Source organism: Pantherophis guttatus, chromosome 5 (genome assembly GCF_059756535.1).
Source record: "Pantherophis guttatus breed Tessera chromosome 5, ASM5975653v1, whole genome shotgun sequence".
Taxonomy (NCBI): domain Eukaryota; kingdom Metazoa; phylum Chordata; class Lepidosauria; order Squamata; family Colubridae; genus Pantherophis; species Pantherophis guttatus.
This window is the reverse complement of record NC_142067.1, coordinates 18,890,319-18,904,772: the sequence shown is the minus strand read 5'-3', so window position 1 is coordinate 18,904,772 and position 14,454 is coordinate 18,890,319. Positions and strand designations below refer to the sequence as shown.

General features: G+C 39.0%; 1 protein-coding gene across 5 annotated transcripts in view; it reads right to left on the bottom strand.

The window, feature by feature from the left end:
- The window catches only part of GRIA4 (glutamate ionotropic receptor AMPA type subunit 4), a 281,742-nt gene that overhangs the window by 12,375 nt on the left and 254,913 nt on the right, over nucleotides 1-14,454 (bottom strand). For 2 of the 5 annotated variants that reach the window (XM_087894635.1, XM_087894637.1), the window contains exon 14: nucleotides 5,590-5,704. In XM_087894635.1, the coding sequence (XP_087750761.1) occupies nucleotides 5,590-5,704 (115 nt within the window). Of the gene's footprint in view, nucleotides 1-2,523; nucleotides 2,639-5,589; nucleotides 5,705-14,454 lie in introns of all 5 variants that reach the window. The other 3 variants (XM_060686217.2, XM_087894636.1, XR_015734379.1) reach the window with 2 other exon arrangements.

Here is a 14,454-nt window from a genome sequence, read left to right as displayed (position 1 = left end):
AAACACACAGGCATGTAAACCCATTTTGAAAAAAAAAATATTGCAAAAGTCGACCTATGCTTAATTAACCCTTTGCAATAGGAGTCCCTTAGCTACTGTAATGAGTAACGGTGAAATAGTTTTACGCAATTAAATGCAGTAGCCTTCAAACATAGCTAGCTTAATGTCTAATTGTGGCTTAGGCATGAGCTTCTTCTTCTTTTTTAAATCACTAATGAGCTTATTGATCTATACCTTTTCCTTTTCGTTAGACGCCCAAGGTCATAAGAAACAGAACATCTGAAAGGTTTTCCAAACACTTGTCAAGTATCATTTTTAATGAATATTACTTTACAGTGTGTTTTCTAAACTCAGCAAAATGCATTTTGCATCAAAGCTAATATTTTGGGCGGAAGGAATTTTTTTCTTCAACTGTTACTCTCTAATGTTCTACTGTGCTGTTTACGGCTTTCTTTCAAATCTTACTTAATCAGTTAGTTGCAATCTGGTGAAAAGTGAATCAGGAAAGCCACAAAAACATTAGTAACATTCCTTGGATCACTAGGTAGAAAGAGGGAAATTTCAGAATATGGTTTTTTTCCCCATGATTGTGCTTTTTTTTAAAAAAAAAGTGTAGAATGTTCTTTGTTTGGTGCTTCACAATTCTACCAGTTTTGAGTTCTAAACATGGGTGTATTAACTTTAGTGTAGTGTTAAAGGTGTATTTTTAGCCACTGTATTGTTTTCATATTGTGAACTGATATTATTACAATTCATTGTTCATTTTGGTATGGCTGGTATAGATATCTGGTATAGCAAAGTACAGCATTTTAAATGAGTGATTGTCTACCTTAATTCTTTGGCTAACAAGTTGTTTTGGGTTTGACACTATAGTGTGTATTGTTAATTAAGCAACTTAGTAGATCTCGCTTTAACCAACAAGCAATATTTTACTATTTTAAAATGAGAGTAAGTGGACTGATCTTAATGACCTTTAAAGTCCATTATTACAGCAATACAATGTAAAGGTACATTATTAAATACAGTAAGTCTTATCTGAATTATAGATTGCAGAATTGATGAGATGACAGTGTCTACATTGTGGCATTCATGTTGGATACGTAACTTTATAATCTTAGGTTTCCAAGTGTTACCAAAAAAATAAATAAATAAGGGCAGGCTTTAATTTGTTTTTTAAAAAATGTGGGGAATTAATTTCTGAGCTAGCAGTTGCTCTAGAGCAGGGATGTCAAACTGGCGGCCTGCAGGCCAGATGCGTCATTCTCTGGCCCATGCCCACACCCAGTTTAACGAACACCACACACGGGGTGTTGTAACTCCGACCCCCGAGCCCATCTTATCGGAGGGAGAAGACTCCGAAAGTGAAGGAGAGGAGTTGGCAAGGCCTCCCTCTCCAGGACCCTCCTCTCTGGCAATGCCTCAGGTGTCTCCCGAAGGAGAGGAGATAGGCCAGGAGCCAGGCATCTCCGAGCATCTGCAGTTAGACAGCGATGGAGATAAGTCTTGGCTGGATCCCCGCCAGCGTCGGAAAGACAAGCGCACGCAGCAGAGAAGGAGGCGTGGCAGAGATTAATCTGAGTCACTGGACCACATCCCACAGGGGATAAAAGGGGGTGTAGTGGCCATTCAGGCTTTGTGACGGACAAAACTGAACAGCTAGCAAGTCATACTGTGTCTCTGGAACTTTGTTATCTGCCTTCCTTGGATTTATTATTATGGACTGGACTTGACAATTCTTTGGCTTTGTGAATTTATTTTGGTTTATCTGACGGAGGAGGAACACCTCCCTCTGTGTAAAGTTTTTGGCAAGCAGGTACTGGGTTGCTGCCAATTCTGTTATCGAAGGAAATTGTTGTCTGCAAGTTTATTTTAACTCCTGGCTGACTGTTTGTGTGCGTGTGTGAGTCGGGGACAGAACAGGGAGGAAGTTGCAATATGTCACTTGATGACGCAAGTTTGAAACACCCCCCCCCCCGCTCTAGAGGAACAGTCAGCTCTATAACAGAGTTACAATGGAACTCCAGTACTGTGTAGTGAGAAAATGGCACACATTAAATAAGATTATCTTCAGATTTCATAGAAATATCCCAAACCATTCCACAGCACCATTCTGAATCTAGGTGTTCCATTTCTACAAATCCAGAATATGGAACGACATAGAAAACACTTTGGGCAAATTAAAATTGAAAGGGTTTATTATTGATGGAAAAAGCTTTTGGCTATATGTTCTCTCTCTCTCTCTCTCTCTCTGTGTATGTTTGTGTGTGTGTGTGTTTGTGTATGTATATGAATGTGCGCTGTCTTGAGGAATGTGGCTTTTGCAGATATGTATAAGTGGAGTTGAAACGTGGATTAGTGATTTTACAGCAGTATTAATGGAATATAATTTTGTTCCACGGAAGCTGAGACAAAATTAACCTCTTCAACATGATGGTTCTTCCAATAGCTGACTTATTTTCATTCCTAAGTGACCAATAACTCCCTCGTGAACACAACAATAGGCCCCGAACTTCAGCAACTGACCTTACTTCCAGAATCCTTCGGTCCACATTCACCTTTATCGTACCACCATTTGTTTTTCAGCTTGTCTAAGACGCCTGCCTCACTGAGTTTCAAAACGGCAAGGTTTACAGGAGTTCTTCACGTGGAAAATAACATAAATAACATTATATATGTTATTTTATGTTATTCAAGCAAAACTACATAGAATCGCATGGCAAAGTGATGGAGCACAGGCCACAGTGGCGGTTACACCATGTACAGAGAAGGCCTAGGGTCAGAGACAGCTATACCAATGGGACCTGCTCCATCGCTTCAAGTAATGGGCGCATCCTGCTGGGTGAAGTTTTAAATAAGTTGTCTGCAATTACTGTAAACCCAAAACTATTGGCTTCAATAATCCTTAATACGTGTTAATGGATTGTCAGATAGTTTGAGAACTTTCCTGCTTTTGTTTCTTTTTTTTTAATATAAATGGATGCCTAGCTATTAACCTCAACAGAAGTCTACCCCCTAAATTGTCAGCTGAACAGTTTAGGCTGCAAGCCAAAACAGACTTTATGTGAAATACGTTCTATTGAATTCAATGGGATCTACAGCTGAGTAAAAGTGCTTAGACTCACAATATGTAATTATTGCAACAGTCTCAATCGATATGTTTTTCAGAATCTAGGACATGTGGGATGGTTTGTACAAGACAACTAACTTGGTTACTATCTACCTTAATTTCTTACACTAGTAGCTTGTTTGGAATTTGATATTTCAGTAATTAAGCTGCTTTAAGCAATTGACAATATTTTAAAATGAGACTATGATTTGCTTCTGAATTCAATGACCACTAATATCAGTAATTGTAATAATATAATGTAAAGATCTGCTTATTCAGTAAAGTAAAAAAATAATAATCTGAATTATAAATGTACAAAGCTGTTGAAATGATACCAAGGAGAAATGTGTTCATGCGACATTCATGTTGGGAATCATAACTTTTTAATTTTAGATGTTCAAAGTGCTTTAAGGGCTAGAGCTTAATTTTTAAAAGAAACTTTGGAAATCAAATGTCATTAATTCCTTTTTCTGAGTTTGCATAATACATTGAACCTTCTATGAACCAAATTGTGTTTAAAAATACTAATACAACACAACACACCGACAAAATCTAACCAAAGTTAACAGCTAATATTAGCATGTCATAGATGGCATATCTGTTTTCACCTGACCTGGGTCAACGTATTATGCATAGCCTCAGAACAAAGATAACGGGTGATATGTGTGATATAAAGTTTATCCCTTCCATACTTGCATTGTGCAAGCGAGTAAAGAGTGGAGTCAACATTGTGATGCCACAGCATACAGTTTGTCATTTTGGTATCATTGTGGTTAGCTGCTGATGCCTCTGATGATATATGAACACAGTCGACCATCTGTATGTAAACCCACCAGCCATTAAGTTAACTGAATGAAAGGGGCATAGAGTACATATTATTAGCCGTATCCATTTCTGAAGTAATTGACTTCATGAGGTGTTTCTGAATAATGTATTACAAAAGGAAGCATCAGCTACATAACTATAACATTGTTGACTGTCTTTTCTTGTACTCAACAGGAGAACATTGTGACTTGATGAAATGAATTATACAATCTGCAGTATGTGTCAACTATAGCAGGGGTCTCCAACCTTGGCAACTTTAAGACTTGTGGACTTCAACTCCCAGAGGTGGGAGGTTGGAGACCCCTGAACTATAGCACTCAAGAGGATAACTTGAATTGTGGAGTTCTTGGTGTTCTCTGGGCTTGCAGAAGTTTCATTACTTTTCTAGATAACATTATCAGAGTGAGGGAGTGCAGGGTTTCTACAGGTAGTTCTTGTTTAATAATCACCTATTTCACTGACTATTCAAACGTACAACGGTGCTGAATGAGTGGTACTTACAACTTGTCTTTGTACTTACAGCCCTGATAGCATCACCATGGTCACATGATCATGGTCTGAATGCTTGGTGTCCCGCTCGTGATTACAACATCTCAATGTCTTATGGTCATATGATTGTCATTTGGGACCTCCTTTACCAGCTGGCAAAGCTTATAGGAAGCTTCCTATAAGCAAAGTCAATGGGGAAACTGGCAGAAAATAGCAAAAGGCAGCCACGTGACATCCTCGCTTAACATCCTGCAGTGATCCTCTTATATGTCAGTAATCAAAAGTGCTGGAATTTAAGCAGTGCATTCACATTATGTCATGCTTTATGGACTGCGTTGCTTAGTGACAAAAATTCTGTTCCCAATTTTCATTGTTAAGAGAGGGCTACCTGTTGCCTGTAACTTGTCCTACCAGTTTTGACAGGTGTGTACTATAAATAAACAGACTGCAAACCCCACACTCATTAACGCTGATGGTGTTATCTAGTTGGGTAATGAAATGTCTGCAAGCAAACAACCAGCTCGGAGAACATCAAGAGGTCCACAGTTCTTGTGTTACAGATATTCTCTTCTCAACCAAATAGTAGATTATCCTTCTCAGCTTTTTTTCTTTTTGAAGAAACTCCAATAAGCCCACTTTCAAACCAGCATTCTGCAAATCTGTTCTAATGAAGAATTATGCTAGGACAAGAAAAATACTTGATGAAAGATACATGATGAAAAGGATTTATTTCCTTTAAGGAATTCGGGGTGAGATTAAGCCTACAGCCCTTGATGGTAAAACTAATTATTTAAAACTCTGCCACATGTTAATTTATCAGCATTTCTCTATCTTCTGGTTCAGGAAACTTACTTTGGAGATAGATATTATTCCTGAATGGTTCACTTTTTTTTTTTTAAAGTGAATTTATTGAGCAATTGCCAAAATGACAAGACAAACTCCAATTTGGACTTCAAGACATACCAGCTGGCCTTGGTCAAAAAGAAATCTGATTAGGGTGCAAATATTTTTGCTTTGACAGTAATTGCATACATCTGGATATTGGTTGGCAATGTATTTGCAGTGCCACAGGACACCGTTGGGTCTGGAGAGCAGGAAGGAGGAACCACAGCAGACGCGCCAATTACTCAACAGTTCTTTTTACCCGCTTTGGTGACATTGAGGCTAACCTTGGAGTCACCTCCCCCGCTGCCACACTCTCCTTTGTCGTACCACCATTTGTTTTTCAATTTGTCCAAGAGGCCTTGTTCATTCAGTTTTAAAACTGCCAGGTTAACAGCATTTCTTGAAACGATAAAACATATCTTGTAAGAAACTGCATAGCTGTTAAAGATGTTAGAAGAAATGAGGATTTTAAAAAAGCTTTTATCTATGCAACTAAATAAACCTCTCATTCGTATGTCGCAAGATTCCTGTAAAAAAAAGAGAGAAAGCAAATTTGTGGAGGGGAATATGCATTTCGGGCATTTAAAAAAAAAAACTTGACGGTTGAGCACTCTAACAAAACTATTTGATCATGTTTTTCCAATACGGTCATTAATTCAAGAACAAATATCCAATTTGAAAAAACACACATTCAATATTTAATCTGAATATGTCTCTGTGTTTGTGTGTGTGTGTGTGTGTGTGTGTGTGTGTGTGTGTGTGTGTGTGTGTGCATTTTGTAAGAAAAGGTCAAATTATCTTCTCTGATGCGATATGGGTTTCTTTTCAATTTCTTAGGAAGCAGTTAAGAGCCTTTATTGTTACCAGCAACATTAAATTTGTTAAATTCCATCAAACTGGAATTGCCTGCTTTTGTACTAGCAGCTGAGTTTATTTTATTTTATTGTAGCCAGGCATATGCATCCTATCTATTTCTAAAATTACATAGGAGGCAAATATCCGGAGAGTTTTATATCATAGCTTCCAGTGTAAAAAAAAGTTTAAGCATTCACATCGCTCAATGTGACTTAAAATTTTGTATGAACTAATCAACAGAGAGTTAAACTACTTATTATTACGTTCTGTTATGGAACATTTGTCCCTTGGCCTAATGTTTTCCATTAGGAATTCCATTCCAGAATTCTCAGCCGGCGTGGCTGTTTTCAACCCAGTTTCATCTTTAAGGGTAGAATGACAAACCAGGACAAGACACTGAGGGAGGCTAAAGGTGGGCAGAACTATTGAGGGTCTGGTAAATCTGGCCCTAAAGTTTCCAGCTTTGTGCCTCTTCAGGGGTTGCATTCTGCTGCCAAGGAATTCTGAGATTTTATAACCCATTTTATAATCCATTTGGGAATATCAGAGTGGAGAAACATGAGGTAAATAAAATACAAATCAACAGCAATGATTTGGAGTAGGTATTATTGTAACGATAAGTCCTAGGGAAAGATGGTTATCGTAACGTTTATTTCCCAAGAGAAGAACTGGGCACCGGATTCAAAGTTGCACGGCTTTGGACGTGTGAGAAAATAGTGACAACATACAACTTATTGAATTATTCACCCTTTGAACTCAACAGGCCAGTTTGCAGGATGTTGTATTGATGATAACTGTGTTATTTAAGGAGAAAACCTCTGGCTGAGCCTTGTTTCATCCAATGGATCTGATTAAGGTATGTGATCCAAAGAGAAAGGAGAAAGAGAAAAACTGGACTGAAATTCTTTATTTGGTTCTTTTCATTCCAGAATTCATTGCTTCTAAATGAAGGATATTATGGATTCCAATTAAATGTTTGGATGACAGTACTTTTAATTCTAGCAACTTTTACTCAATCCTTCCAGTATTCTCACTGAAGTGCTACTCTGTGGTGGAAGTTTCAGATTTCAACCTTTTTCTTTCTATTGTGCTTAAAAGAAACCCCAACATCCTATTCTATACTGCTATATTTTTTCTTTTAAAAATCAAATCTAATGTGAACGGCATCCGCAATCCAGTCAGTACATTCATAGATCAGTGATCATAGAGAATAATGAAAATTCTGCAAAAGAGAAGTCTTTTTTTAAAAAAATTTAGTGATTTCCTTTGGTTAGGAATCTGAATTTTGCTTACACTAATCCAAAATAGTGTTTGTCAACCTTGGCAATATTCATATATGTAGACTGCAAGTCCCAGAATTTCCCAGCAACATGCAGCCTTAAAGTTGCAAAAGCTGAAAAACACTGTTCTAAGGGATACTTTGAATGTAATGCAGTGTAATGTTGAATAAAGTTGGAAATCTAGGTATAAATGTTAAGAAATTCATTTGATGTCCTCTTACAGTCTACCATCTTAAGAGGAGTAATATAAATATAAAATTGGGGACATCCATGCTATGTAGCATCAAAAGTGTAGAGCAGGGGTGTCAAACTCAAGGCCAGATGGCCGCATCCAGCCCACAGGGTGCTTAGATCTGGCCTGTGGGGCCACCCTGGGAACAGCGAAGGACTCGCCTGCGGTGCCTCTGCCAGTGAAAATGGAGCTCGGGAGCTCCATTCTCACTGCAGAGGGCTGCAGGAGGGCGTCGTGGCTGAAAATGGGATCTGGGGCGGCTGCACACAACCCCCCGGGCTCTGTTCTCACTGGCAGAGGTCTGCAGGAGGCCATCGCAGCCAAAAATGGGGCCCAGGCTCCATTTTTGCTGGCAGAGGGCTAGCAAAACAAACTAAAAGCAAACCAATCTAAAAGGAGAAGGAGTGGATGCGATGCATTTGAGCATCCAAGAAGAGACAGGGAAGGAGAAGGAAAGAGGAAAGACAAAGAAAAAGAAGAAAAGATGGGAAGAGAGCAAGGAAGGAAAAAGAAGGAAAGGGGAAGGAAGAAGAAAGGAGAAGGAGGGAAGGAAGGAAGGAAGGAAGGAAGGAAGGAAAGGAAGGAAGGAAGGAAGGAAGGAAGGAAGGAAGGAAGGAAGGAAGGAAGGAAGGAAGGAAGGAAGGAAGGAAGGAAGGAAAGCAGGCAGGCAGGCTGGACACAATGGATCCCCCCAGCTCTGCCTGGGCCACCACAAGTGCCCCCGACATAAGTGACGTCGAGCTGGCCACACCCATCCCAACCCCACGAGGTAAAACACAACCCTGATACAGACCTCAATGAAATTGAGTTTGACACCCCTCGTCTAGAGTGAAAAGTAGGAAATGAATACATAATAAGTTGAGTTAATTCAAAATGCTACATAGGGTTGGGGCAACTCAAGTGTACTGTTCACAAAATATATAATGATGAGAATAGCTACAGTATTTCAAAGCTTAGCATGTTGGTGTTGAATGACAAATGAACCCTATTTTTGGCAGACCCTAAAAAAGCAGAAGTAGCAGGTATATTAATAGAAATGAATGCTCCTAGACTGGATACACGTCTAATAATATGCTCGATTTTTAATATGTTTAAATAAACATATATATATATATTCTTTTAATGATCCTGTAATCCCTTGAATCAGGGTGGGGTCAGGGTGACTGAATGGAGCTGAGCATTTACTGGCCAGATGCCCTTCCTGATGCCTACATGAAGTTCACAGCAGATGTTTTCTCTTTGTGCCCAGAGAGAGAAATATCTGTTGCTACCTAGGATTTAACTCACAGCCTCCTAATTGTGAGGCAAGAGTTCCACCCCTAGGCTACCATGCTGTTCTCTTCAATGAACATATACTAATTTATAATTGCTGTTGGCATCCATTAAATTACAGCTTCAAAAGTACAGAGGGCCATGGAATAAGAGAGTGAAGTGTCCAAGACCATTTTGCATCTATGTTAGCATTTCTATGGATTTTAAAATGGTTACTAATTCAGTTTTAAATCTATAGAAATGAGACACATACATGCAAAATGATTTTGATTCCATGTTATAATTTTGAATTATTGGACATTTATGTGTTTCCCCCCCCCAAGAAATCTGATAGGGTCATCTTGTTATGGTATTTATAGAACAAGTTTGTTTCATATGACGTAGAAGTTATTTCATATATTATTTTTGTTCTGGAACACTGATTAGTTTGGTAAGATATTCATATCCTTTTTAAATTGGTATATTAACCATTGGAAATTAAAAGGAGGATAACAAAGATGGTTACCGCAAAGTACTCTTAAGTCTTATGGGATATTAGTCTGAAATATATTCTAAATTATCATTTATTAATAAGCAGGCAGTCCCTTGATTGGGGACTCCTACTGAAAAGAATTTCACACTGAATTTAACATTCTGTTTAGATATTAAAAAAGATCCCTGATTGAAAAATCTGCATACAGTATAGTTTATTGGATGTAAACCTCCTACAAGTTACTGCATGTACCTGTCTTATGGATAAACTTATTCACTCTGTTACTCAGGTAATATACTTGGTAAGAGGATGTAAATTCAGACCCCTTCTGAAAAAATGATTAGTGTTGTCATATTAAGGTCTCTTCCTGTTAGAATTCTGGATGGAAAAAATATTTTCTGGATGCTGAATAAAAGGGGTAGCAAAAGGGAATCAAAAACGGATAGAATCTTCAATTAAATCAGTTCCCTGAGTATTTAGTGATGTACTGTATCAATTTCTAATTGGAAACATTTGTTGGACATAGCAATTTCCCTTTGAATAAAACATGCATATTAAAAAAGCCATATTCATCTTGGCCAAATTTCATCTTTAACTATTGGAAGAAAAAAGTTTTAATTTTAAAGAAATAATTTGCCACTGGCTTGTGACACTGGTAGTATTTTTTTTTTTAAAGAAAAGCTATTTATGAGAGGGTTATTTAGTAGCTGATTAGCCATATCCATAAACAATTTCACAGCAAATAAAGGAAACAATGAAAATAAAAGGTAATGGAAAAATAAATGAGAATTTTAAGCATGTCTATTCTGCAATTAAGCTTAAACTGGTTAAACAATCTAACCACATTGCATTCCTTATTAAATATAGCAGGCCATGTAAAAACACATTCATTTCACACTGCTTTTTTAATAGCTATGAAGATACAATTGAAGAGATAAAATAAATAAATTCTGGCACTTTTTTTTCCTCAGCCAACATTTAACATGGTCTATATAGAAAGCTTTTTAAAAACTTCTACCAAAAAATAATCATGTATCTGATATTTTCTTCAGAGATCTCTTAAATCACCCCCCCCCCAGAAAGGTACAAACCTGTTTAACTGTATTTTGTAATCTAGAACATTGTTGCTCAACCTTAACATCTTTAAGATATATGGACTTCAACTCCTAGTATTTCCTGGCCAGTCACCTGGTCAGGGAATTCTGGGACTTGCAATCCCTGCATTTTATAGTTGCTGAGATTAAGAAACACTGATCTAGAATCCATATTCATTCGTCCTCCTTGCACAGAACTAATCAGAAAAGACGGCCCTGTTTCCTTGAATTGAAATGTTGGGGAAACTTCATGCGGTTTTTCTCACTGAGCATAGTAGCAAAATAAACATGCTATCCTCATAATGCACCGACACCTTATTGCATTGCACTAGCAACAGTTCACTCAGCTCTGTTTGACTAAGACTTTAATAAGTAATCTGGAATTTCTTTTACTATCAGCAATGAACAATTTGGTTCCGGACAATGTATGTCAAATCAGTTAGCACTGCATTTTCACAATCATGCTTTAACCAGATTTCTAAATACTCTGTTTCCCCGAAAATAAGACCACCCCGGATAATAAGCCCAATCGGACTTTTGAGCACATGCGCTAAAATAAACCCTCCCCAAAAATATTTAAGCGCATGCGCAGCTGGTCCCCGCCATTTCCTCGGGTTAGGGTTAGAGAGACAGAGGTGGAAATCAGGTAATACAGCAAGAGGAACCCCATCTTGCCCCATGCGCCCCAAAATAATAAGACCTCCCCTGAAAATAAGGCCAAGCACTTATTTCTGGGTTCAAAAAAATATAAGACTGGGTCTTATTTTTGGCGAAACACGGTATAAATTTAGAAATATTATTCAGTTACTAGGTAGAAATGTACAGGTAGTCCTCGCCTTATGAATAGTCACTTATCAACTGTTCAAACTTATGCTGGACCTCCCAAAAGCTTATAACCCTGTTTCAAAGTTATGACAGCTGCAGCACCCCAACAGTCATTCGCCCCAGGACTGATTGTAAGGATGCTGTAGTGCCCCTCTACTTATCTCTGCCCCCCCATCTGGCCTGTTAGGTTCAGCTTGTAGTTTACTCCTAACTTGTTGGTCAGGCAATATATCTGTTTCTTTAAGAAACAACTGAGCCACGTAATCAGGGTTTGCTGAACCCTGTAATTAGGCTACAGTGCATAAATAAGCAGCACAGAGAAGCGTTCCTTCTTCCTGAATGTTCCTGTTGCTTCCTGCGTCTTTCTGCTGATTGGTGTTAGACTGGATTGGTATATGGTACTGTATACCGAGAGTTACTAAAGTCTGTTTGCTTTGGTAAGGGAAGATACTTACTGGACTGATATTACTGTTTATGACCTTGGACTGTTTTAACTACACCGAGACTGCTTATTATCTTGTATATAAAGTATTTTTCTCACACGAGCTGCACGTTTATCTCCTTCCCTGTGTGTTTCTGCTCTGCTCGTTGCACAAGCAACAAATACTTTTTACACACACCCTAACATGGCCAATGGGTCCTCTAAATCTTTGGGTCTGCTTCTTTCCAACTAGGTCCCCAGAAGCCATGGGTCTGCTCTCAACCCAGACAACTCAGCCACACTGAGTAACCCCACAGGGGCTGCAAAGGCTACCGGTACATGTGAAGATGTTGCAACTTGCAGGATTCCACCTGCTCCTCAGCAAGTTCCAGGGCCCAGAAGCACCTCGCTTACCTTTCTTTTTTTCTGCAGCTTCTGACACAGGTGACCAGCTGACAGGAGGCTTGGCTTTCATGCCGTTCTACAAGCAGGTGATTTTTTTCACCATCTTTTGGAATGCTTTTTTAAGGAGGCTCCTCCCCAAGGCATCCCATGCTTCACTTCATGACCAGCACAGTTGCTTAATGACTGCATCAATGAGACCGGGACAGGAATCATTAAGCAAGGTGATCACATGTGCACCTCGCTTAATGACTAGGCTCCATTACAGTCATAACTTGAGGATTACCTGTACAGCCACCCTACTCTTACAGAACTCTGTCACAGCAGGTGGAAAAATTCACACCAATTATATAATCGCACAGGCAAAAGTCAAGATCATTCCATCTGTCCCTAGTCCAAACCAGATATTATTAGTTGAATCATACTCTATCAACGGTCAAACTATTCCCCTGGGTCTGGACAGATGAAAGTGGATCTCTTTTGTCTTGCCTCTTCAGTTTTAGCTATAGCACTTAGACTTATATATCGCTTCACAATGCTTCATAGTCCTCTCTAAGTGGTTTACAGAATCAGCAAATTCCCCCCAACAATCTGGCCCCCCATTTTACCGACCTCGGAAAGATGGAAGGCTGAGTCAACCTTGAACCGGAGAGAATCGAACTGCTGGTGGTCGGCAGAATTAGCCTGCAATAATGTTTTCTAACCAGCTCTTCCATGGGGAAAGACATCTCCCAATGCAAGTAGAACACTGTCCAGTTACACAATCACCATTCAGGCACTGTGATAAGCACTAACAGGGAACTAGCCTAAGCAGATAAGTCATATACACAAACAGAAATGTTCTCAAGGTAGAGGAACTAAAAGCTGGCAGAAGCATTGATGGGAAAAAGAGATGGTTTTGTTTAGTTTACTTTATTGTCACTGCACTTCGTACAACGAAGTTAAATGCCATCTTCAGTGTACATTATAACTATAAAAATAAAACAAACACATCCTTCATATTCTATACAATTGAATTGAAAACCCCTGATATTGCATTAGTGTTACACTATACAGTAGAATTCAATATAGTTACTGCTCTGGTATAGAAGCCTATTTGTCATTGTTTTTATTATCCTGTACCGTCTGCCAGATGGTAATAGTTCAAAAAAAAAAAAAAAAAGTGCCCAGGATGAGATGGATCTTTAAGAATGTTTTGAACTTTCTTAAGGCAGCGGGAGCTATAAAGCTCTTCCAAAGAGGGGAGAGAGCAACCAATGATCCTCTGGGCAATGACGTTAACCATCTTGAGTGCTGTCCTATCTGCCACTGTGCAATTGGCAAACCATACACAGGTGCAGTAAGTTTAGCTTGGAGAAGGTTGTGAGCCATGATGAATTCAGCAGCTCTGTACTGTAGAATCACCGAAGACAACCTCCTACAAGCTTGAGAGACACTAGTCAATGATAATAATGCTCTTACTTAACTCTAAGAGGAGAGATTATTGTAGAAATAACCACATTGTACACATAATGATTCAGAATCTGTCAAATGTAGAGGCTTTTGCTTACAGGTATAGAAATAGAAATACTGAAAGTAGGCTGTAAATCATGTATAGCCTTATTGCCGTTCAATCTTGTTATAGCAAAAGCTGTATAAAGAGATAAAAGATTAGGGAGAAATCTAAAGAGCTGATGGTTTCTCTAAACTGTCTGGAAGCTACATAATTAGACTTCCATGCATGAAAAGGTAGTAAGAAACTTTCATTTAGAAATCTCTGTTATGATTAAAGGGGAAAAAAATCATAAGAAGTTATGTCTGTTGACTAACCTGATCATTTCCCAAGAACCCATAGCCTATGAGAGTCATTCTATATTTCTCTAATTCATGTTAAGCATCTTCTACATACCTAGAGTCAGTGGTGGGTTTCAATTATGTTACTACCAGTTTGCTGCGCCCACTCGCTTCAGGTGCACGCACTCTCCGGTTCGCACACGTGCCTGCCTTCCGCACATGTGCCCAGCCTTCCGCGCATGTGCACCTTCCGGGCATGTGCCCGGCCTCAAAAATGTGCCTAAACAGGATGGCATAGAGCCGGGGCGGGTGGGCAGGCCCACCCGTGATTTCCACTATTGGTTCGGGAGAACTGGACTGAACCGGCTGAATACCATCTCTGCCTACAGTTGGTGGGACCTTTCAGACTGCTCATCTTGTGTTGACTCTGCTGTGGCCAGCATCCTGGCTCAATAGTAGTCACTAGGATCTTGGAGTCCTAGTGACAATCACTTAAATTTTTTAACGTCTTTAAGACGGTTTT